The 23,779-nt window shown below is 60.1% G+C and overlaps 4 protein-coding genes across 5 annotated transcripts; 1 reads left to right on the forward strand and 3 right to left on the reverse strand.

The window, feature by feature from the left end:
- Positions 1 to 1,663: 1,663 nt before the first annotated feature.
- PAIP2 (poly(A) binding protein interacting protein 2) lies at positions 1,664 to 9,991 on the forward strand. 2 transcript variants are annotated; one of them, XM_063413510.1, is made up of 4 exons: positions 1,664 to 1,821; positions 5,300 to 5,465; positions 7,575 to 7,754; positions 8,880 to 9,991. In XM_063413510.1, the coding sequence occupies exons 2-4, from the start codon at positions 5,328 to 5,330 to the stop codon at positions 8,943 to 8,945; spliced, it is 384 nt and encodes a 127-aa protein (XP_063269580.1). In that variant the 5' UTR covers positions 1,664 to 1,821; positions 5,300 to 5,327; the 3' UTR covers positions 8,946 to 9,991. The 2 variants fall into 2 exon arrangements, with proteins under 2 accessions (XP_063269580.1, XP_063269581.1); XM_063413511.1 differs by having other exon boundaries at positions 1,684 to 1,821; positions 5,306 to 5,465.
- Positions 9,992 to 11,888: 1,897 nt separating this feature from the next.
- Positions 11,889 to 16,370, reverse strand: SLC23A1 (solute carrier family 23 member 1). Its single transcript, XM_063413278.1, is given in 16 exon segments — positions 11,889 to 12,565; positions 12,687 to 12,782; positions 12,924 to 13,067; positions 13,272 to 13,401; positions 13,478 to 13,583; positions 13,702 to 13,849; positions 14,011 to 14,167; positions 14,270 to 14,390; positions 14,491 to 14,672; positions 14,768 to 14,835; positions 14,912 to 15,000; positions 15,073 to 15,230; positions 15,321 to 15,425; positions 15,611 to 15,682; positions 16,149 to 16,222; positions 16,225 to 16,370. Coding segments are annotated over 16 exon segments (2,031 nt in total). The 5' UTR covers positions 16,358 to 16,370; the 3' UTR covers positions 11,889 to 12,317.
- On the reverse strand, positions 16,354 to 17,759 carry MZB1 (marginal zone B and B1 cell specific protein). The gene is made up of 4 exons (XM_063413705.1): positions 17,541 to 17,759; positions 17,159 to 17,265; positions 16,869 to 16,973; positions 16,354 to 16,794 (listed from the first exon to the last, which is right to left on the reverse strand). The coding sequence occupies exons 1-4, from the start codon at positions 17,730 to 17,732 to the stop codon at positions 16,620 to 16,622; spliced, it is 579 nt and encodes a 192-aa protein (XP_063269775.1). The 5' UTR covers positions 17,733 to 17,759; the 3' UTR covers positions 16,354 to 16,619.
- A 677-nt stretch (positions 17,760 to 18,436) lies between these two features.
- PROB1 (proline rich basic protein 1) lies at positions 18,437 to 23,701 on the reverse strand. The gene has a single exon (XM_063413117.1). The coding sequence runs from the start codon at positions 23,432 to 23,434 to the stop codon at positions 18,764 to 18,766; it is 4,671 nt and encodes a 1,556-aa protein (XP_063269187.1). The 5' UTR covers positions 23,435 to 23,701; the 3' UTR covers positions 18,437 to 18,763.
- Between the last annotated feature and the right edge of the window lie 78 nt (positions 23,702 to 23,779).

The raw sequence follows: 23,779 nt of genomic DNA on the forward strand, positions 1-23,779 counted from the left end.
TGCACTTGGAGCAGAACTAAGTCCTAAGGGTGGACCTGGAGCCCCCGTTAGGGTGGCATTTGTCACTTACCTGTCACAGAGAGGCTGTGGCGTCCCTCTGCCTTGGCTGCAGACCAGGCACCCCTTCTCTCTGAGGGTGGCAGATAATTTATTTCAAAGGTCTTCTTAAGTTTCCTTACAATGTGCATTTAAGATTAATGTATCGAAATGCTACATTCAGTTTTTAAAGAAGCCTTTTGTTAGCTAATACCTGTGCTGATCTTGTACTTTGTGTGAGTGCTGACCTGAGGATAGGTAAATATCTGCATCATGTTTAGTGCCTAAACATAAAGAATTCCCAGGTGTGAGTGATTGTAAATGTAAGGATGCTGTTACATGTCAGAAATTAAATCAAACCCGCTCATTCTGCCAAGTGTCTTCTGTTCCCATGCAGAGGCTGGGGAGAATACAGTCCTTAAGGTAATTTCTGAGGCAAAAGTGCCAGGAAAACCTGATCTTGAAGACAGATTCCAGACACGCGTTGGTGTCATGGGCTGCTTATTTGGGAATAGTGCTGTGCGCTGTGAAGGGTGAGGGAAATCCCAGAGCACAAGGGTGAGTGTGAAATACAGGGCTCTGCACTTAGGGCACAAATCTCAGGAGTAACTCTGCAAGGAGTAACCTGGAGGCTGCTGTCCCATTGCTGTGGCGAGTGAGTAGAAAGGGAAGCCTCTTAGAGATGAGAAAACCACATCCTGCTGGATGTGTAGAGTTGGAAATTGTGGAAATAAGAGTAGCAAGAGCACAGTATTGTTTAAGGATGACGCTTGCAGGGGTATTTTGCAGTGTTAGATGGACTGCATGGGAAACCCTTGGGCCCTGGGAACATGTTAGTAATGGTGACTAATAAAATCATTATAAACTAACAACACACTTGGGCTTTTGCATTTCCAGCCCGATGGATCAAAGGGCTTTAACTCCATCCGTGTTTGGTTTCTGTGCCTTTGTGAGGTTGTGAATGGGCACAATGAGGGCACAGCGGGGCGCGGCTGTGGGCAGGAGGGGCGTTCCCACCTTCCCCTAAGGAGAAGGGAGAGGAGGAGCAAAACAACAAAAATGGCTTTTCGAACCTATTCTGTAAATTGAGCTGAGGTCTCAGCACGTAGTCAGAAAAAAAATCTACATTATGCCCTATTTCCTGATATAGAGCCTTAAAAACGCACGAGCTCTGGGTAGAAACACCACTTTGTGTACAGGAGTGTTCCTCCCCCAGTGTTCCATTATCCCCTGCCTCCGTGAGGCGAGGGGCCTACTCCTGGGTCAGCCGCTGTCCCGAGGGAGGCTGGGGGAGCCTCGGAGGTGGGTGCCTGCCAACGAGGAATGTTCGCGGTCCCCTCCGAGAGCCCTGGGGGTGTTCGGTCATCCCTCTGTGAGTAGCGGGGGTGTTCGGCCCCCACCCCCTCCTCGCCGGTGCCACAAGATGGCGGCCGCCCGGGCGGACTGCGCTTCCCAGCGTGCCCCGCGCTGCCGCGCGAAATGGCCGCCAGGAGCCGTGCGGGACTACAACTTCCGGCATGCCGCGCGCCGGGAGTAGGGAAAAGACTACGCGTCCCGGCGTGCAGTGCGCCGCCCCTCCGCCGGAGCTGCGGCCTGGCGCGCGCCTGCCGCCGCCGCTTCCGAGGGGGAGAGGGCGGAGCCGGCGGTGCCTAGCGTTGGCGGAAGTGACGTCAGGTCCGGCGGTGTGTGGCGGAGCGGGGCGGGCCGGGCCGAGCGCGGAACGGAGCGGGACCGGTGGGGTCCGGGCGGGTCACGGCGGAGCGGCGGCTCCTCTGCGCACCGCAGGTGAGAGGCGGAGGGGCGACCCCCGGCACGCACCGCCGCGGGGGGCTCGAAGGCGCCGCCCCCTCCCCTGAGGCGGCGCCGGGCCGCGGCCTCCACCCCCCGCGGCGGGGCCGCCCCTCGGTATTGTCTGCAGCGCCATCCGGGGCCTGCGGGGGCAGCTGGTGCCGAACAAAGCGGGGGCGGGGGGAGGCGGCCCCGCGCCGTTACCGCCCGCGCAGCGGCCGAGCGGCGGGGCCTGGGGTTACCGACACCCGGGCGTACCGACACCCGGGGTTACCGACACCCGGGGTTACCGACACCCGGGGTTACCGACACCCGGGGTTACCGACACCCGGGGGTACCGACACCCGGGGGTACCGACAACATCGGCTCGCAGCGTCTGCGCCGTTCGGCTGTTACCGAAACATGGCCCCGGAGCGGGTCCGGCTGCCCGGCGAGGGGCCCCGGCCCTGCCGGGGCGCTGCTCCCGCAGCCCCCGCCGTGGCCCCGCGCGGGGGAGGCGGCTGCGTTCGGTAACCTCCAGCGCAGCCCTTGGGAGCGTTTAGATCAGATAGCGCTCGCGTCCCGCCTGCATTTGATTAAGAAATCTGTTTATTAGGCGAGTATGATTATTAGGCGGTTATAATCAGCTCCGTTGATAAGAGCCATGTGCTAATCTCGATAGATAAGGAGGAGCTGGGCCGGCGCTGCCGACTCGCAGGAGGAATCTCGGGGTGATAAACAAGTCACTGACTCTTGCCCGAGCTGTTCTAAACACCTTCCCTTAATCTCAAACTCCCACTAAAGCTATCACGTGTTATTTTGGGGTGCTTAAAGTAAATATCGTAATTTTTTTACTTGGTAAGGACTTGGGGTTGCTGCATGGAATTAGGCCTGACCTCACCTCCAGAGAAGGCAGTGGATAATCTTCTTTCGTGACTGGATTTTAAATGCAGACTCTTCAGTCACAAAGCTCTGAATTTTAATGATGGTTGGTCAAGGACTCTTCACGACTGTAACTGCAGCAAAATTCAGGGAAGTGGGTGAATTAATGGTCCTTAGTGATGTTCTGTAGTAACAAGCTCCACGCTGCATACCGAAAACAACTCAGGGTTAACTGGAAGCCTGTTGTTACAGGATTTTTAATTTCTGTCTTCGTTCCTAAGATAAAAATCCTATTTTTTATTAGTGTCTTTCCTTATGCACTTGCAACATGTTTGCTCCACCACCCCCACTCCACACCAAAATCCCAGAGGAGCTTGGGTCAGAATCTCACAGTGTATAACTGTGGCAGAATTCTCCCTGTTTTCTGTTCCTTAGCGCTGCCAGTGTTATATTTCCTCTTCTAGAGTGAGGAGCTTTGAGCTCCTCTGCTTCCCACCTACTCCCAGATGGAAAACGGGTTATTTTTATTCCCAGCAGCAGTGTAGCCTGGCACTGGGGCTTGTTTCCTGCAGCAGCCTGCTTAGATTGGGACTTTTTGCAAGACTGAAGTGGCATTTGGCTTTCCCCCTCAGAATTCCCTGACTGAAAAGGTTGTACCAGTACTGGTGAAACAAGACTGAGCTTGTCCCCACACTGAGCACAGAAAGCTGCTCTGTGTCTTGCAGTGAGAAATAGGAAGGTTTATTTCTTCTGGAAGGTTTATTTGTTCTGTTGGAAGCTGCAGAAAATTAAATCAGGAGTGCTTTGAGTGAGGGACCGGCCTGGGGCATCTCCAGTGTTCCTGCAGGATGAATGAGTGTGGGCATGTTTCTCTGTGGGAAAGGCATGAATGGTGTGAGGGCTTTGTCAGATAAACTTCAAATATTCAGGCTGAGCCTTCTCGAAGATCATCCCCATCATCCTTGGGTAGTGGTGGACAAAGCTGGTTGGGTCCAAGCTGGACTTCCCTCCCTCCCTCCTAAACCTGGAGCTCCTGTCTGGTGGGAAGGCTTCAGAAATGGGAAAGCTGGCCTATGATTCAACAAATTAACCTTCCAAGCTTTTACACAAACGAGTAGGGTTGGTTTGTTGGGTTTGGGTTTGCTTTTTAAATTATTTTTACCATTCTGGACTTGTCTGGGTACAGTCACCTTTGTGCAGAAGCTGCCCAAGTTCCTCACTGCTGGGGCAGTTACTTTCAGGAGAATAGTAATGTCAAGACTAGCTCCACATAAGAGAAGCTGAAAACACATGTCAGTAAAAATGGGGGGAAGGAGGGTTGAAGAAATTAGGTGTTTTAGTCTTTATTTCCTGTACTCCATCCCATGTGTTGGCCTGAGAACAGCTGAAGTGGCTTAAAGCAATTTCAAGCTTGAATTGGGGTGTTAAACACAACATCCTTTCCTGTTTTATGTAAATGCTGCCAGTAATCCTCAGCAAGTTTGTTTTGAAAGAACATCAAAAAGAACCTGTTTTCCCCCGGTGGAATACACGGTGGAATACAGGGATCTGCTCCTATTTGTGTCATTTCCCAGGGAGCTGCAGTGACTTCCGTGCTGGGGTTTGCCTTTGATTGAAAAACCTGGAACACAGCAAGCCAGGCAGGTTCCTTCTTCTTTGTGCTTTTCTTAATTGGTCACTCGGACGTGGCACGTTTTTAGCTGGTATTATCAAGAGTTTTGAACCAAAACTTGCATTAATTCCCTAGATAACAGGACCAACTGGAATGCAAAGGGAAAATATGAGGTGCTGGGTATAAGCCCTTGTACTGTAATAACAACAAGGCTGTATTTTGATTCCGAGGAAGTCAGTCTTTGATATGCAGACAACGAGCTAAAGTGTTGTTTTGATAATAAAATTAAAATATTTTCACTCACTGCTGCAGCTTTCATTGTGAATTTTAACATGAGAAAAACATTCAAATTTGACTTGAGTCATGGATTTTTTTTTTGGTCAGGTTTTTTTAGGTCTTTTTTTTAAAGACGTTGCCTGGCTTTGCGTACTGTTTAAAGAAAACTGATATTGCCAGTATTAGTATCCACCAAATCCTGAGCTTTTCCAGTGTTGATCTGTGTATTTGGGCATGGTACAGGAAGGGCAGCAGTGTTGTGTCACCTCGGAACACGCAGATCTCCAGGTGGCCCTCTGCAGGGTCAGTTCCTCATGGTTTCTGCTCCCTGCAGGGTTTCCCCGCAGGAAAGGGCTGTGAAACCTGGCTTGTGCCATCACACACAACACTTAAAAGTGCTTTGAAAAACAAATTCTCCTTTTGAATGGTGAAATATTTTCCTGCTGGCAAGTACGTGGGCTTCCTGTTTTTTCCTGTCACTTTTCATTGGCCATGGTGCTTGGCTTTGGTGGGGTTCAGTTTGGGAAATTAATTTGTCCCTGGGATCCGCACACAATGGCAACAGTGCCTGTGCTGCTGTTCCTTGCTGTGATCTCAGAGCTCTGCTACAGTCGGGGCAAGGCTGCTGGAGCCTCCAAATGCAGGTGCAGCTCCCTTCCCTTGGGCTGGGCTTGTGCAGAGGCAGGGAATGAGGAATCTGCAGGTGTTTATTTGCTGCCCCCTCAGTTGCAGGTTTGGGATCGGAGTGGCAGCCATGAAGGACCCAAGTCGCAGCAGTACCAGCCCCAGCATCATCAGCGAGGATGTGATCATCAACGGGCACTCCCACGAGGATGACAACCCCTTTGCCGAGTACATGTGGATGGAGAACGAGGAGGAGTTTAACAGGCAGGCAAGTCATTCCCTGCTTTCAGTGGCTCCTCTGTCCTTTGTCACTTCCCAGCTGAAGGGACAGGGCTGGGCTCCACTACTGACTGTCCTTCGGAGAGGAAGTTTCAGATTGGCTCTCTGGAGTGATCCTGGGGAACAAACGGGTAAATGCTGATCTTCTGTAGTCCTGGTGGAAAATATAGGAAGTGCAGCACGTCCTAATCCATTAATTCCCTGCTTCTGCAGGAGGGAGGGGAGAAAAGAGAGTTGACAGAAGTACCTGGCACTTGGGAAGGGCTGGCCCGGGAGGTGTTCGTGTGCGGACATGCCGAGTGTCCCGGTGCTGAGCTGGGGAATTCCAGGTGCACACCTGCCTTGGGAGCAGCCCTGCTGCTCCACAGGGTGCTGCGTGACAGAGCTGCTCATTTTAATAATTGAATCTTACAACTCCTTTCTCCACCAGGTGGGAAAGAAGCCTTACTTTCCTTTGCTGCCTTGCCTCTGTCACCGTTTTCTGTCTTGCTCCAGAGACTGGGAACAGCCCCCCTCTTTCCACACCCCTTTCCCATTCCCAGCTTGCTCTGTGCTCTCCATAACTGCTGCCTATGCTCCAACATGGGGTCCTCAGGATGCTAACAGCACTGAACTCATTCAGAGTCAGGTTTGCTCACAAAACCTCCATCCTCTCTTCTCTTATGCATTATTTCCATTTGGTGTCTTTTTTCCCCAGGGAGCTGTCCCACTGTTAGCATACGGGGTTGTAGTTCTCTGGGAAGGAGCTGAGTTGTGCCATGACTTTTCAGGCACAGATTCCATTGTTAAAACAGAGGAAAGGTGGGAGTGTGAGGGGAGAGGGTCATGCTCAGACAGACAAACACTTGCGGCAGCCTGGTCACCTGCTGCTGCAGACACAGCCCTCTGGGAGCCTGAGCAAGTTAAACTGGAGCTGGAAAATAAAAACAGGCAGTCCAAATTTCCAATTATTTGGGGAATTAAGTGTTATTTAGCACTGCTGGAGCTGCCATGGAGGGGTACAGGGCTGTAACCAAGCCCCTGGAGCTGGGCAAGCCCTGTGTAACAGGAGAGCCTGTGGCTGTGTGCCCACAGCAGGAGGGAGGCAGTGCCTCCTGGAGGTGCCACCCAGGCTGAAGTGCTGCTCTGGGGAACCACTGAGTCAGCCTTCTGTGCTGCCTCTGGAGTGCCTGAGCGGGGCTCGGAGCATGTGGGATTGAGTCCCTGCTCTCCAGAGCACCAGGTGAGCTCATGAATGTGCTTGCCCCAAGGGCAAGGACCCAGATTGCACAACAGTCCTGATAATCTGGTGTTAATGTTTCTGGTTTGGTGTTTGTGGTAACTGAATTTCCACTCCTGGACTGAGGAGGTGTTTGATTTCAGAGTGAAGGATAGATGGGAAAACTTGTTTGAGCTTCCACTGAGTGAACTTCTAAATCTGTCCTGAATCATTTTTCCATTCTTAGACAGTCTGATGCAGGACATGGAAAATTTGTAGGATGAACTCCCTCCAAAGCTCGTTTACTGAACAACCAAGGAAAACTGCTTTAATCTCTGCACTGTGTGTCAGTTCTGCATGGGGTGGTTTGTACTGCTCCCAGGACAGCAGGGCTGCATTCCTGGCAGCTGCTGGGATCAGTGGGGTTCCCAAGGAGAGCACAGTGGGTGGGCACACACTGATAGCCAAGGAGAGGCTGCGTGTTCCAGGTGACAGGCAGGGGTTATTTTTTCCCCAGGAGTCCCTCAGGACACTTTCCAGGGAGTGTTTCCTGGCTCTGTGTGTTGGCACAACTCCCTTCCTCATACTTGCAGCAAGCTCAGTCCAGACTAGTTGGTACAGCTGAAATTTTTGCTTGGGACCTACATTTTCCTCCTTTAGTTCATAACAAGCTGTAAACAAAAGAGCAGGGGCTGGGGGGGTTCTCCTGCCTCTCCCTTTCAGCTGCAACCTCAATCCCTGGCACAAAGCACCGGTGTCCTTCCTGCTGCGTGGACATGGTGCTGGGCTAGGGTGCTTCTGGATAGCTGGGAAGGTCAGCTGGGTGCACACACCTGGGAATAAAACCCCTACGAGCTCACAATGGATTTCTTGCTGAAGCAGTTTCTTTTCATTGCACAGATCGAAGAGGAGTTGTGGGAAGAAGAATTCATCGAGCGCTGTTTCCAGGAGATGCTGGAAGAGGAGGAGGAGCATGAATGGTTTATTCCAGCCCGTGATCTCCCACAAACAATGGATCAAATCCAGGACCAGTTCAATGACCTTGTTATCAGTGACAGCTCATCGCTGGAGGATCTGGTGGTAGGTTCAGCTTCCCATCCTGTTTCTAAAGCTCAAGTCTTTGTGCAAGGCTGGGGCTTGTTGCTGCTTATGGCAAGAGAAAGTCCTTTCCAGCAGAAGGAGCCTGTTAAACCCTGTCTGCCTGTGCAGGGTGGGTGAGAAGGATGTGTCCTCAGTGGATGTGACCTATTTGGTGGCTTTCTTCATAGCCACGTGGGGCCTTTCCCAGCCCATGGCACAATCCAGGAGTGGGTGGGATGTTGTGAAAGAAGGGCACCGAGTGGAGCTGGGGCTGCGAAAGGGTCACTGGGCATCTGCCAGCACTGACACTTGGGGCTGGTCTGAGCCCCGTCCCAGGGTCTAGTTGGGATTGGGAGAACTACAGCAGATCCCTGCAACAATTCTAGGGAAGGGGAAAGCAGCCAAACTGTGATTGTTTCCCTCACAGAATCCAAAGTTCCTTGTGCAGAGCACACACCCCACACCATCCTGTCACACAACTGCTCTGAGATTCAGACGCAGACCCCGACTTTTCCAAGCTGAAAAGCTGCAGACAGTAGTTTCAGTCTCAATGAAGATCAGAAAAGCCTAATTCTCCATTTCTTGGTGATAAAGAGCTCCTTTTGAAGCTGCTGGTGCCCACCTCAAACTGCAGGACATGGAGCAGCAGCAGCTTGCCAAGGGGTAGGACAGGGAGTCACAGACAGAGACATGTAAAAAATCAATACAGTGTTCATACACATGAAATTCCCAGAAGTGGCTGAAGTTCCTGGAACAAGTCACCTCTTGCTTAAATAAGCAAAATTTTGAAACCTCATGGCACGTTTTAACAGCTCAACTTGAGAAAAGGCTATTTCAGCATGAGGGGAAGCTGCTGTGTTTGCTGCATGTCTGTGGTTTGCTGCTTATTCCCTGAGCCCTCATCCAACTGAAACTTCAGGTGGAGCTAAGGAAGGTTGTTAGATAACTTAGAGTAGCACAGAGGAATAGGCTTTTCTGGGAATTGCAGACTGCTGCTAAGTGTAAGAAGCCTGTTGTACACCTGATTGTTACTCATCCATAAACCTTTACCTCTAATTGTCTTGAGCTTGAAAATGGAAGCTGAAAATAATGATTCACCTCAACTTCTGTTCTTCCCTTCCTCAGGTCAAGAGTAATCTGAATCCAAATGCGAAGGAGTTTGTTCCTGGGGTGAAGTATTTAAACATTTGAGTAGACTGGGCCCTCTTTTGGTGGATGTAGCACAATTTCCACACTGTGAAGCCAGTATTAGAAGATTTAATTGTAAAAGCTCTCTCTTCTTGTCACTGTGTTACACTTATGCATTGCCAAAGTTTTGTTAGTCTTGCATGCTCAATAAAAGTGCTGAGACTGTTATTAAGTAAATCTGTCAAAAGTTTAATGGAAACATAATTGGGCCCTGGCTCTGTGCGAAGGAGGCAGTGAGGTAAGAAGCACCAGTCAAGTTGAGACAAAGTACCATGTTAATAAAACCTTCTGCAGACTCTGATTTTTAAAACAGGACTTGGAATTTGCGGTGAATGGTCTGTTTTTAACTAAAGATGAGTTAACTGGTGCTAGCTTGCACCTGATAATGCCTTAACTTCCAAGTGAAAGTGAGGAGATCTGATTGTTATGCAAATTAGCTAACTTTCCTTTGAGGTATCAGTGTTGTTACTAATGTTAATTTCCCCCTTTACAAAACATCATGATCCTGGAAGCAGCGTGAGCTTAAGCCAAATCTCACAGACCTGTACAGAGTCGTAGATCTCAGCTCCTGCACTAACATCCGGACGATTGAGAGGAAGCAGTTCCCTGTCCTTTGCAGTGTGTGATCATGTCAGAAACCTTCCCTTCCCGTGCTGTTAGGGAGGTGTGAGATCCATCTCAGTTCCTGCCAGGAACAGGCCCCTACATAGCACTGCCTATGGAACCCTCAGCATCCGACTTCCCACAGCTGGATTTAACCAGGCAAACCCCCCCAGCATTAGTGATTTGAGTGGTGCTTTTCCCTTGCTTTGTTTAATCATCACTACACAATAGTCTACAGCACAACAACTTTTCTGTTTTTTTGGTTTTTTGTTTTTTTTTTTTTTTTCTTTTAATAAAGCTAGAACAGTTTTGGCTTCTTAAACTTCATATTTGGGTAGGTTAAGCTGCCATACGTGTTCAGTGTGAATAGTGTTTAAGTTGAAAATATTGTAAAAAAATTATATTTTTTCAAAAATATTTAAAAAAATAAATAATAGTAGAACTGATGTGGTGGCTGTCTCATAACTGGGCATCTGGCACGGGAACTGGCTTGGCAGTGTGTGCAGGACAGGGCTGGCACTGTGGAGCCCGATGGCCCCGGATCCTGGCTGAAGCTGGACTCTTCATGGAATCACAGACTGTTCTGGGTTGGAAGAGACTGCAGAGATCCAGTTCCATGGGCAGGGCCACCTTCCACTGTCCCAGGCTGCTCCAAGCCCTGTCCAACCTGGCTTCAAATGCTTCCAGGGAAGGGAATTTATTCCTCTCCTCCCACTCCGTACTCTCCCATCATTTTCCCTGTGGTTGTTCCCAGCCTGGCCCTGGGAGCACTGAGGGCACTCAGGAGCTGCTGCCTCGTGCTTGGCACAGGAGCCCCGAGCTGGAGCCGAGTGCTGGCTACAGCAGCTTCTCCAGCCCCATCCACTCTGGCTTCATGGAATATCCTGAGCTGGACCTGCAAGGATCAAGCCCAGGCCCCGCTCAGGAAAGCCCGGCCTCGCTGTTAGTATCTCCTTTTTTAAGCCAGGGTTAAATGAAGGGGCACGGCTGGAGCTGCAGCTCTGTGGGACCGGCAGGGTGAGGTGAGGCCATCCCACAGATGTTGCCCTGCGGCAGAGCCACCTGGCTGTGTCAGGCACTCGTGCTCCAGAGAGAGCCTCTCCCTCCTGGGCGAGCTCAGCTGCACCAGCCCCTTCTGCTGTTGCTGTGCGGAGCGGTAATAGAGTTACCCCAGCTCCGTGCTGGCACTGCCTTCCCTTCCCATGCTGAGAGCTTGGCCTTCCTAGAGCCGGCAAGACTTCTCCAGGATTTCCTGGAGACTGACCTGGGGAGAGTTCAGACTCGAGGACCTAAAGAAAAAGGTCAGCAAGTAACACAGTTGATTTCTGTCTGCAGTGAGAGTTCCACCAGCGAGTCCTGCTTGCCTGCAGTTCGTCCACAAGCTTTGGCCTGGCCACCATCAATCACCTGGGGGTGGTGGCAGCTGCGTGCAGCAGCCGGGAGGCAGCGTGTGGAGCAGCCAGCCTGGCCACGGCTGCTCCCCTGGCACTGCGTTTATCCCTCTCCTGCATCCCGCAGCACTGTGATATTCATTGGGGAGGGGCTGCTGCTGGCCCTGGCAGCCCCGCTGGGTTTGGGGTGTGACAGTAGCAGAGCTGGTGGCACCCAGTGCTGAGCACCACTGGCACTGCCCCCGGGCTTCCTCTCAGTCCTGCTCCAGCCCCAGCGGGTGGGCTGGGGGGACAAGCAAATGGGAGGGGACACAGTTGGCCAGAGAGATGTCACACACACTGTGACACCGTGCTCGGCACCAGCACCAGGATAGCAGCCAAAAGGGGGCTCAGAGCCTGGCTGGTGCTCATGGGAGGTGGGGAGGAGTTGTATTTGCATCCCTTGGGGTTTATTTTAGGTTGGAGTGGGGTTTTTTTCCCTCATCTTCAATTTTAACAGATTTTCTCACTTCTCTCCCTGCTCATGCTGGGGAGCGAGTGTGCGAAGGTGCCGCCCGGGGCTGTGACAGGGTTGTGCAATGCTGCCTCAGCTCAACTTTGGTGCTAATTCCAGGCCCGGGACTGGCCTGACCCCGTTTCGTTGGGGGTCAGCCACCTCTGTGTGCGCAGCTGAGCAGCCCGGTGACACGGGACAGTGTCACCAGCACGGCTGGGACAGAGCCAGCGCTCCTAAGCCCCCAGAGCAGGAAGGGTTTGCCGAGGGCTTGTGCTGAGCTGCCTCTCCCACAGCACCAGGTTCAGGCAGAGCCCACCTGGCAGAATTCCAGCGTGTCTCCGTGTCTGGCAGCCGAGGAGGAGTTAAAGGTCTGACGCCTTTGCAGTGCTCAAAGGACAAGGGATGGTGCAGGAGGCAGCAGAGACATTGGCGGGGCACGTGCACTTGAATATTTTATAATTTTTAATGTGTCATCTTAAGTTAGGCATCCTGACGCTGGCCTGGACACTGCCCCATGCAGAGCCTGTGCCAGCTGTGGGTCACCGTGCCAGAGCCGAGGGCACAGCGTGAAAATCCGTGGCCCCGGGTGGGAGTTGGTGGCCCCGGGGCTCTGGCGGGCTCCGATGTGACTGACCGGCTTCAGCGAGGGCTGGACGAGCCTCAGCCGGCTAAAGCTTCAGGTGGAGCATGGCACGGGGTGGCGGTCCCCCGGAGCTTGGGGTGTCCCCCTAGAGCAGCGCTGTGTTTCCCTAGCCCCGCGTTCGAGCCGAGCACCAGCAGCCTTGGCTTTGGCTTTGGTGGGCGCTGCCGAACCCCGACAGTCCCCTGGGAGCTCGGCTCGGCTCCTCCGGCGCCGGGCGGGACCTCCCGGGACCCTCCCCTCGCTCAGACCTTGGTGCATACCGAGCCCCCGTCCGTGCCGTCCGGGCCCTCCGCGGCCGCCGTGCCCCTGCCGCTCTCCCGGGCCCTGAAGCCGGTGAACACCGGGCAGATGGGCACGCTCCTCAGCCAGCGGCTCCTCCGCACCGCGCCCATGCCGAAGGGGAAGTCATAGCTCCTCAGGCTGGCGCTGCTCGTGCTGTCCGAGTGCGCTCCTGCCTTCCACTGCACCAGCCCTCGCTCCTCCTGCGTCCCTGCGGCACCAGGGTCCCAGTGTCACCCTCCGGCCCTGCCATCACCTCCGGCAGCTCCGAATCATCAGGAATCTGCCCCAGCCCCGCCGCTGCCCGTCCCCGGCCCGCTCGCTGCAGTTACCCGGGATGGTGTTGTCCAGCACGAAGGCAATGGTCCCCCCGACGAACATCTCCGTGGTCAGCAGCACCGTCAGGATCTGGTCCAGCTCGGGGACACCTGCGAGAGCAGGGACGGAGCCGGGGGTGCAGTGGGGAGCGGGATTTCCCCGCTGCTCCCCCGTGGTGGGCGAGCGCCGGGAGATCTGCCCTCGTCTCTCCCCAAACTCCCGAAATTGCCGCTATTCGTGGTGGGCGGTACCTGTGTTAATGGAGCCGGGGTGGGAATCCAGGTAGTTTGGCAGCGTCAGCCCGAAAAACATGGCAAAGCCCAGCACGAAGAGATTTCGGGAGGAGTTCATGTCGACGAACTGCAGGTTGGAGAGGCCGACGGCCGTGATCATTCCTGCCGGCAGAGACGCGGCGATGCAGGCGGGGCGCCCGCGCTGCGCCGGGCATCGGGGGCTGCCCCAGCCGCGGTGAGGGTGCGAGCAGCCCCCGTTCCTCCCAAAACCCGCCCTGCACCCTTGGGCTCACCGGGCCCCGAAGCTGCGGGGACGTGGCCCAGGGCTGCCGAGAGCGGCGCTCCGGGTTTGGGGGAGACACTTACCGAATAAGGTGCAGAACATCCCGCCGAGCACGGGGTCGGGCAGGGAGGCGAAGAGCGCCGTGAATTTGCCGATGGTCCCCAGCAGGAGCATGATCCCGGCGCCGTACTGGATCACCCTCCTGCTCCCCACCTGCACAGAGACACCGACAGCAGGTGACCGTGCCCGCGCCCCCTGCCCAGCCGGGAGCCCTCCCCGGCCCCGGTACCTTGGTAATGCCCAGGACGCCGATGTTGGGGCTGGAGGACGTGGAGCCGTTGCCGGTTCCCAAGAGCCCCGCGATGATGCAGGAGATGCCCTCGGTGAAAATGCCCCTGGGGAAACAACGGTGGGGCTGCTGCCCATCCCACTCTCCCGCAGCATCCCTGACCGGGCCCCAGGGATGCCGCGGTGCGAGTGAGGCACCGTGGAGGGGGGAACAGCCGGCTGTACCTGTTAATGGCGTGCACAGGGGGCGGGGGCGCTCCTGCCAGCCGGGCACAGGAGTAGTAGTCCCCGATGGACTCGATGATGCCGGCCAGCGTGGCGCTGAACATGCCCAGCACGGCTGCTGAGGTCACCGTGGGCAGCCCCCACTGGCCTGCCCGGGGGCAGAGCAGGTCAGGGCTGGGGACACATCAGCACCGCCCTGCCGGTGCTCACCGGTGCCACTTTGAGCTCCTCCGGGTGCTCCCCAGCCTCGGCGATGCTGCACCACGTCCCCACAGGGCAAAGGGGTGTCGGGGGCCCCAGGGCACTCACAGGGGTAGGGGATGCGGAACCAGGGTGCCACGGACAGGATCTCCCCGCGGGCGTCCGTCCTGGCCTTGTAGCCGTACTCCTCGGGCCGGCTGGGGAAGACTCCGGTGCGGGTCAGCACGTAGCAGATGAGCCACACCAGCATGACGGCCAGGATGATCTGCAGGGCACACACCGGGTCCCTCCCGCTCCGCTCCCCTGCCCACGTGTGGGTAAAGGGGGAATGTGGGGCCGCCCCAGGATGCTCTCAGCCAGTCCCTACCGGGAACATCTTGAAGATCTGGATGCGGAGCAGGACAAAGCCATGGCCCCGCCGGTAGCCAGGCAGGATGATGGCGACCTGCCGCAGGTACTGGGCAAACAGGACAATCAGGAAGATGGTCCTGGGGGTAAAGACAGACAGGATAACTCGTGCCCCTGATATCCATCTGGCTCCATCCTGGACAACCCTGCCCTCCTGTCCCCTGTGTCCCCATGCCATACAGCACAGAGATGCCCCAGTGGGAGCCAGCCCGGTCACCGGCCGCCTGGAAAACGGAGAGTCCGATGAGGGACACGGTGGGGGTGACGGTCAGAGGCCCGATGTAGCTGAGTAGTGCCCCGGGGAGCCCCAGCAGCCCGATGACCACTTCCACCAGGCTGGACACCACGATGGCCCCCTGGATCTGCAGGGCATGGAGAGGTGCAGGAGAGGACGTCAGCAGCCTGCCGGGGAGTCTGGGTGCTGCGGGGGCGGTGGCAGGATGGTGGCACCATGTACCTCTCGCATGCGGGGCTGCCAGATGTGGGACGTGTTGAGCGGCAGTGACCAGTTGCCATAGATCTGCTCTGGGGATGAAGGGGTGTGAGGTGATCCTGGGGGGCAGGGAGCAGCCAGACACCCCCTGCACCCCCCTGCCCTCACCTTCAGGTGGGCATCGCCACTTCTCCAGGGCCAGGATGGACTTGGCGGGGACAAGGAAGGCCAGGGCGCTCGCCTGGAAGAGGGGCAGCCTGGAGGGACAGAGGGATCCTGTGCCCGGGCCCGAGGCTGGGCAGGGGGGCCCGCTGGGGCCGCAGCTCTACCTGATGCCCACGGTGGTCTGGATGAGGGTGGTGATGCCCACGCAGGTGAAGATGGTGCCGATGAGGTAGCTGACGGTGAGCTGGTCCTTGCCCACGCACAGGCTCTCGGCCAGCAGGAAGGGAACGGCAATGGTGCCGCTGAAGCAGGTCAGGTAGTGCTGGGGGGCAAGGGGGGCGCTCAGTGGGGCTGGGGGTGCCCCACACCATGAGGAATGGGGATTTGGGGTCTGACACTTTCCAGGCTGTACCTGGAAGCCGAGCAGGATGCAGAGGTACCAGGGGGGCACGTCCTCAATCCTGTAGAGCATGTCCACTCCTGGCTGGGAGGGCCTGGTGCCCACCCCGGGATCCTGCTGTGGGGGCACAGCTCAGCCTGTCTCACCTGGGGCTGCATGCAGGGATGGGCACTCCACCTTGCCCCATGGAAGCCCCTGTGCCCGCAGGGATGAGAGAGGTCCCGGCTGGCCGGTCTCCATCTCAGGTGTGTCCCAGAAGGATTTGGGGTGTGGTGCTCCCCGCAGGGTGCCCCGGTACTCACCCTGCCCGCCACAGGCAGCTCCTTCCCAGGGGTGTGCAGAGAGCCCGTGGGGGCTGGAGCCAAGTTCCCATTCTGGCAGTGAGGACGAGGGGGGAGCTGGGTCAGTGTGGACACAGGTGTCCCATGGGAAAGGGGGTGGGTTCTGCTCTGAGGGATGTGGGTGACAGCGGGCCATGGCCCAGCATCCTTCCTGTCAGTCCCAGCCCGTGGCTGCTTTGACCCCCAAGAGGAGTCTGGGCTCCCAAGCCCACTGGTCCCTATATATTTTGTTCCTAGAAAATGTGGAGGGGAATCCCCCCTGCAGGTGACGGGAAAGGCAGCCCAAGGCAGTCGCAGCCGCGGCATTCCAGGGTGTCCCCTTGGTCCCGGGATTCACCGCAGTCCCCAGGCTCACCCTGGCCTTTGGCAGCCCCAGCAAGGCACCCTGACCCTGAGCTGGCCATCGCTGGGGTCAGTGTCCCTGGCCACCACCCCCCTCCCCACCACCCTGGGATGACACCGAGGAAGGGATGGGGACAGAGACGGCGCCTGCATTCACCTGGGGCTGAGCCAGGTCTCCTGAGCGGGTCCCCATCCTCCGGCGACGTGGCCCTGGCGGCGATGTCCCTGCTCAGGGGGTTTTATGGCCGTGGGAAGGACTTTAGTCACCGGCCGGGCGGTGGCGGTGGCAGGGGCGGCGGGCGGGGCAGCGGCCATTGGCTGCGGGTTGTGAAACCGGCGAGCGCGGCCCCGGCACGGATCAGCCATTAACTCCTTTAATTGGGGCTACACCCGCGCGGGGCAGCGCCGTGGTGAAACATTAGAGCCCGCGGGTTACAGAGTAATTCCCAGCTCGCCCGCACGGATCTGGCGCTGCTGCCGGCACGGCCGCGCCGGGCGTCGAGCGACAGCGGCGACATCGGTGACAGGTGACACCGGGAAGGTGCCCGCTCCCGGCACGTGTCGGCTCCCGCTGGGGACGAAGTCGGTTCCGAAGGTCACCGGGGCATTAAGCATTAACCGCGCCGGGCTAGAGCTCGTTCTGCAGCGCCTTGGGGGGATCCGGGCGGTCCTTGCGGCCGGCACAGGGTCCCTTGTCCCCGTGGCACAGCAGCTGTCGTAGCGCGGCCGGGCCCCGCCGGTGCGCGTCGTAGATCTGCGCCTCGCCCTGCTCGCCCACGTAGCCGTGGCACAGCTTGGAGAGCCTGCGAGGGGCCGCGGCAGTCACCTGGGGCCAGAGCACAGTGCCCGGCCCCTGCACCGCCAAACCCCCGCTTACCTGCCCGGCCACGGTCCCCCCGACACCAGCACGCTCAGGGACTGCTGCCTCGACAGCCCCGGCCCCGACAGCCGCTTCTCCCCGTCCAGCTCCAGCACCCCGTAACTGCGGGCAGAGGGGCGTTGGAGGGAAAATGGTCCTGGGGACACCCCTGTCCCTGGGGATACCCCTGTCCCTGGGGATACCCCCGGGGCACTCTGATCCCTGGGCACCGCCGTCCTTGGGCACATTCTGACCCCTGGAGATTCCCAGTCCCAGGGACACCCCCATCCCAAGGACACCCCGCTCACCTCTCCCAGTCCTGGGAGCAGCTCCTCTCCAGCACCTCTAAGTAATCCGACTCCTTCAGAGCCTTCTTGCCCACTTTCCCTTCTGCCTTGCGCAGGTGCTCCTCAATCTGGGGTGAAAAAGCACAATCCGGGCAGCGAGGGTGGCAGCATGTCCATGTCCCTGCTCCCCAGCGGGGCTGGGGTCTGCCCCCCTCCTGTGCTGCCCTGGCGGCAGAAGCACATCTGCATGGTTCAGCAGGTCCATGAGGAGCCCCAAAAGGCTTTTTTAAGGTGCCGATGGGGAATATCCATCAGTGGCGTGCCCTAGAGGAGCAGCATCTCCCGAGGCTGAAGCCTCCCCACGAGGGTTCTCACTGCCCCCTTTGGGGTGCCGTGTCCCCACCTGGAAGGCGATGGCGTGGCAGGCGTCACAGCGCAGGGATTCGGGCATGTGGGGGGAGAGCCGCTCCTCGGGGCTGAGCTGGGGCGCGGGGACGGAGCGGGACGGGGTGGCGGGGGCGTCCCCGCACGTGTCCCCGGCCCCTGCCCCCCGCAGCAGGCTCAGCACCAGCCACGCTGCCAGCGCCGCCCGCATCCTTCTGCGCTCCCCAAGTGTGGGGCGGAGGCGTGCGGTGGCTATAAACCCCCGGGGCGGGCTATGAAACCCCCGGGGCGGGTTATAAAGCCCCGGGGCGTGTTATGAAACCCCCGGGTGGGCTGTGAATCCCCCGGGGCGGGCTGTGAATCCCCCCGGGCTGGCGAGCGGCGCTGAGGCGCGGCCAGCACACACCTGCATCCGGCTGGGGCGGCCCGTCCGACCGCGGCAGGAACGGGGGGATGTGCATGGGGTGTCTCCAGCAGAGTGCCCCCTCTCCAGGAGGCTTTTGCCCTAACTCAGTCCTGTAATGCCTGATCCCTTCTCCTCAACCTAAATCCTTCCTGGGATGGTGTGGGCTTACAGGGGCCGGGGCTGCTTGGGGGTTTGGGGCTCAGGGCTAGGATTTGGGGTTCAGAGCTGGGATCTGGGGTTCAGGACTGGGGTTTGGGGTTATGGTTGTGATTTGGTGCTCAGGGCTGCGGTTTGGGGTTTAGGGCTCACTGCAGAGTCCCTTCCTGCTCCCAGGGCTGGGATTTATCTGGTGAACATCCCAAGATGGACAGGACTGCAGGTTCCAAGTGCCTCAACCCCTCTCCTCCCTTTACAGACCACACAAGCACAGGAAGAAGAAGCAGATTTAAAGCTGTTTCAGCATTTTTATTACTATTTTGGGATGTCAATGCTGCAGCTGTGGCTGGAGTGGGGCTGGGGGTGGCCAGGCCATCACCTCCCTGTGCAAAGCAGCCCGGGTGATCCTTGGGATGGGACTGGCAGGACAGGGGGAAGCAGGACCTGTGTGTTCCCTTTGCTGGCCCACACCTCCATGTCCCCCTAGGGGCTGCCAGGTGCTCCCACCGGAAAATCCCCTTTTTGTCCCCGTTTCCATAAGAGCCAGTGAAGTCCAGCCAGTGCCCGCTACCCCTCGGTGCTTTGCCAGCTCAGCCGTGGGCAGAGGTCTCATCCCGGGGTGATGCTGACTTCGGGCTAAGCCCGGCCGTGGGAAGGGACATCCCCGCGGGTCCCTCCCGTCACATCCGGAGCAGCGACCTCTCGGGCGCAGCGGGGCTGGCGCGGGCCGGGGGCTGCTCGGGGCCGGGGCTGGCCCGCATCCCCGTGGGGATGTAGTACAGGCTCTCCAGGTAGCCGCAGTCGGGACCCCCGGCAGGGGACGGCCCCTCGCCTTTGGGAGCAGAGCCGGGGGTGCCGGGGTTGTCGGCAGCCGGCAGCGAGGGGTGCGGCGGCGAGGGGGCGGAGGGCGGCGGTGCCGGGAGCCCCGGGAAGCCGCCGTAGGGTGCGTAGGGTGGGCCATAGACCCCCGGGGACATGACCAGGGGGTTGAAAGGTGCCTGGTAGAGCCCGGTGTGTGATGCCACCGGTGGGACCAGCACCTCCAGGTACTGCCCGGTCTCGGGGTCGTAGAGCGTTTTCATCTGGGGCTGCCGCGGCGGCTCCATGTAGTAGCACTTCCCGCTGCTGGGATCCACGAGCATCCTCCGCTGGGCGGGCACGGGGGCGGAGAAGGGCTTGGGGGGGCTTTGCCTGCTCCTCCCACTCGGCGAGGGCCCATCGGTCCTGCTGAGGAAAGGAGGAGCATCCTCCAGGTGGGGCTGGGCTGGGGGCTCCGCAGCAGCCGCACTCTCTGGGGGTCGGGGCAGGGGGGGCTCAGGGCTGGGCTTGCTCCAGGGCACTTCCCCACCAGGAAGGGGATAGGCACCAGTTCCCAGCGGAGCACTGGCTGGGCTGGGGACAAAAGGGGATCCAAAGAAAGAGCCGGCCACGTTGGAGACTGATGGATGCCCAAGGGAAGTGGGGACTGGGTTGCTGACCAAGGGGGATCCAAAGGATGAGCTGCCTGGGTTGGGGATCAGGGGGTTCCCAAAGGATGCACTGGATGGATTGGGAACCACTGGGGACCCAAAGGACATGCTGGATGGATTGGGGACCATTGGGGACCCAAAGGACACGCTGGATGGATTGGGAATCAAAGGGTTCCCAAAAGATGCACTGGATGGATTGGGGACCAAGGGGTTCCCAAAAGATGCACTGGATGGATTGGGGACCAAGGGGTTCCCAAAAGATGCACTGGATGGATTGAGGACCAAAGGGGACACAAAGGATGCACTGGATGGATTGGGGACCAAAGGGGACCCAAAGGATGCACTGGATGGATTGGGAACCAAGGGGTTCCCAAAGGATGCACTGGATGGATTGGGAACCAAGGGGTTCGCAAAGGATGCACTGGATGGATTGGGAACCACTGGGGACCCAAAGGACACGCTGGATGGATTGGGGACCAAGGGGTTCCCAAAGGACACGCTGGATGGATTGGGGACCAAGGGGTTCCCAAAGGATGCACTGGATGGATTGGGGACCAAGGGGTTCCCAAAGGATGTGCTACACAGGTTTGGGAGCAGGGGGGGCCCAAAAGACTTGTTGGAGTTGGAAACCAAGGGGGTCCCAAATGATGTGCTGGCCAGGCTGGAGGCTGATGGGAAGCCAAAGGATGAGCTGGTCACGTTGGTGACCATGGAGTTCCCAAAGGATGCACTGGCTGGGTTGGGGGCTGAGGGAGCCCCAGAAGAGGCGCTGGACAAACTGAGGACAAAGGGGGTCCCAAAGGATGGGCCTGGGTTGGGGACCGAGGGTAGCTTTGGCATCAGCGTGGATTTGGGGGCTCTCTCGGGGATTGCCAAGTAGCTGGAGTTCTCTGCCGGGGCAGCAGGCGGGTGGGGCTCTGTAGCCGCCAGCCGGTGCGGTGGGTGCTCCCAGGCCTCCCTCTGCTCCGGCAGCCGCCCAGGGGAGCCTTCGCTGCTGTCCCCGGCTCGGAGCGGGGCGGCGGGGCCGGTGCCACCGGCAGAGTCCCCACTGCCCACCGACACCCGCCGGCCGCCGGGCTGCTCCTGCTCGCTGGCCCGGGGCTCTGCCGCGCTCCTCGCCGCCGGCTCCGCAGGCTGCGGGCTCCGCAGGGCGCTGCTGCCGCCCGGGGCTGCGGCTCGGGGGTCCCGGCTGTCACCGCTGCTGTGCCGCTGCCGCAGCGACTGCGGCCCCTCGGCAGCGTGGAGCGCTCTGGTGCCACCACGGCCGCGCACCTCCTGCCCCGCCGCGGGGCTGGCCGGTGGCGGAGGCAGGAGCACGGTCTTCTCCGCCCGCAGCACGGCGCTGCTCCGAGCCGGGGGGCTCTCGCTGGCCGCTGGCGCCGGCCGCCCCAGCAGGACGTGCAGGTGGCTCTCCACGTGCGGCACCCGCTCGGGCCCCGGCGCCCGCGGCGGCACCCGGAGCTCGCTCCGCTCCCGGCGCGGGGGCGATGCCGGCGGCTCCTCCGTGGGGGCCGCGCCCCTCCGCGTGGCCTGGACCCTCGTGATGTTGATGGGGGAGCTGTGGGAGGGCGCGGGCCGGCTGCCGGGGGGCTTTGCGGGCCCCTCGGCACACGCCGGGGCTGCCGGCGCCTCCTCGCCCGCCGGCTCCCGGCGGACCGAGGTGCAGTGGATGACCAGAGGGGTGGCCGCGGGCGGCTCCCCGCTGCTCGCCGGTGCCGCGGTGCCGCGGGAGGCGCCGGCAGTCCCGAACTTGAGGCTGTAGCTGCTCTTCACCAGCTTGCGCACGTCCCGGGGCTGCGGGACGCGCCCCTTCCCCTTCTCTTCTGGCTTGGGGGGCGCGGCTGGCGGGGACCCCCGGCGTGCCGGGATGCCGGGGCTGGGCGGCCGGCGGGGCGCGGCTGGTGGCTTCTCCGGCTGGCTCTGCGGCAGCGTCCTCGCCTCCTGCGCCCGGGAGGAGGGGAAGGGGCGGCGCGGCTGGGTGGCGGGGAGCGCCCGGCTCTCGGCCTTGAAGGGCAGCGTTTGGGAGTGGATGGGGCCGATGGCTCTCTCCTTCAAGCTGGGCCACGGCCTCGGCGCCCTCGCAAACCGCGGGGCGATGTCCAGCACCTTCCCCACCCCAGGCTGGGCTTCGAACAAGGCGCGGGCTCGCTGGTAGCAGATCCTCTCCGACGTGTGCTCCTCTGCGGCCGCGGGCAGCCAGCGGCCCTCCAGCACCTCCTGGTACTTCATCCTCTGGTTGAGCTCGTTGAACGTCTTCCTCAGGTTGCAGACGGTCTCCCTGGTCGCCTCGCTGAGCACCACGCCCTTGGTGGGATGGGTGGCGGTGGAGGTGTTCCCCACGGCCGCCGTGGCCACCGGCATCCCGCCGGCCCGCAGGTCCTCGGCCGAGAAGCTGCAGTCGGAGCGGGACAGCGAGCTGGACTTGCCCTCCAGACCATCCCCCAGCAGGTCAGTGCCGGCAGAGGACGGCCCCGAGGATGTCGAGCTGCCCCGCAGCCCCTTCTGCTCCATCTTGATCCGCTGCTCGAACTGCATCTTCTTGGCCAGGACGTTTTTCACCAGGCTCGAGGCCGCCCTGGTCCTGTCGGTGCCGGCGTCCAGGGACGCTGCCTTCATGAACTGCTGGTAGTTGAGCCTGAAGTCCTCGCCGGCGGCTCTGCCCTTGCTGGGGGGCTCCTTCCTGGCAGGGGGCTGGGGCGCTGGGCCATTCCCCCGGGGACCAAAGCCCGTCTCCTTCCTCTCCTTCCTCTTCAGCAGGATCTGGCGCTTGGGCACCGTCCTCTTCTTGCCGTGGCCCTTCCTGGCCTCTCCGCTCTCCAGCTCCACGTCCACGCACTCGAACTGCTCCTTGCCCAACAGCTCCCCGTCCACGCCGGCGGGGAAAGGCCAGCCCACCCTGCCGTGCAGAGCTGTCGCCGCGCCCCGGGGCTCCCCGGCACCCGCCGGCCACCGCCGCGGCCGCCCGCCGTCCTCCGACAGCGAGTTGGAGAGGCTGGAGGAGGTGTGGGAGCTGCACATGTCGAGGCGAGCTCCGGGGAGCCCCGAGAGGCTGCGGAAAGCCCTGGCCGTCAGCGCCTGCACCTCGCCGTCCACCTCGTCCGAGTCGCTGGGAGCACCGGCGAGCATCGCCCCGGGCTGCCGGGGCACGGCCGGCTCTCCGCCAGCGGCCGCGGCCGGCACGGGCTGCCGGTCCCCTCCGAGGGGACCCATCCTGCCCCCCTGGCCCTGCGCTGGGCTATTCTTAGCCGCGCTGGACAGCTGAGCCCGCTGCGGGCGGGCGAGGGGGCCGGGCGGTGGGGGCACGCCAGGGGCCCCCGCCGGAGCCCAACGCCCCGGGGCAGCGCGGCCGGGCGATCCCTCCTCGTCCAGGAACTCCAGGCAGTCCTTGAAGGTCTCCGTGCCGTCCGAGCATAGGGCGGAGTGGTAGGAGGACACGGAGGAGCTCGACATGCTCTTGGTGAGGTCGTCTCGGGGCAGCCCCGGGAGGTGTCCGTCCTCCTCCTCCTCCTCCTCCTCCTCGGCGGACCGCCGGCCGTCCCCACCCGCGCGGGGACACTCGCCCGGGGCGCCGGGCAGCTCGGCGGGGGACAGCAGGACCGGCTCCCTCTTCCCGCGGGGCATGGTGGCAGGGGGGCGGCCTGGGGCTTCAGCCGGTGCCGGGGAACCCTGCTCGGGGCTGGGGCCGCTGTGCCGGGGCCGCTGGCTCGACCTTCTGGCTCCCTCGCCGTCCCCGTCCCGGCGGCTGCACAGAGCAAGCCCCGGATCACATGGACACAGCGAGCGCCAGCCGGGGCAGCCGATGCCAAGCGCATTGCAGGGATGCCACCGCCGCCCCCAGCCTCGGGACCTGCCGGGGGCCGCCGGCTCATCCCTGCCCCTCATCCTGCCCCGCTGTCCCCAAACCGCAGGACAGGTCCCAGGACATCCCCGCCCCCCGAGCTCCCGGCTGTGATCCCGTGGAGCGGCCTGGGCTGCCCCGGCGCGGGGGGACCTGCAGGGCCCCTGGGGATGTCCCGTCCCCGGTGCTGAGGGCACGGCAGGATCCCGAGCTGCAGCTCCATCCTCACCACGGCTCCTTTCCCGGTGCCACCGCTCGCCACAGCAAGGGTGTGTCCATACCGGGCTTTCCCCAAAACCCACCCTACCCCAGGTAGCAGCTCCCCCAGATCTAATCCAAACAGCCAGGAGCAACCTCAAGGCTTGGCATCAACCCAGGCATGGAGCACC

The sequence above is a fragment of the Prinia subflava genome, chromosome 16 (genome assembly GCF_021018805.1).
Source record: "Prinia subflava isolate CZ2003 ecotype Zambia chromosome 16, Cam_Psub_1.2, whole genome shotgun sequence".
Taxonomy (NCBI): Eukaryota; Metazoa; Chordata; class Aves; order Passeriformes; family Cisticolidae; genus Prinia; species Prinia subflava.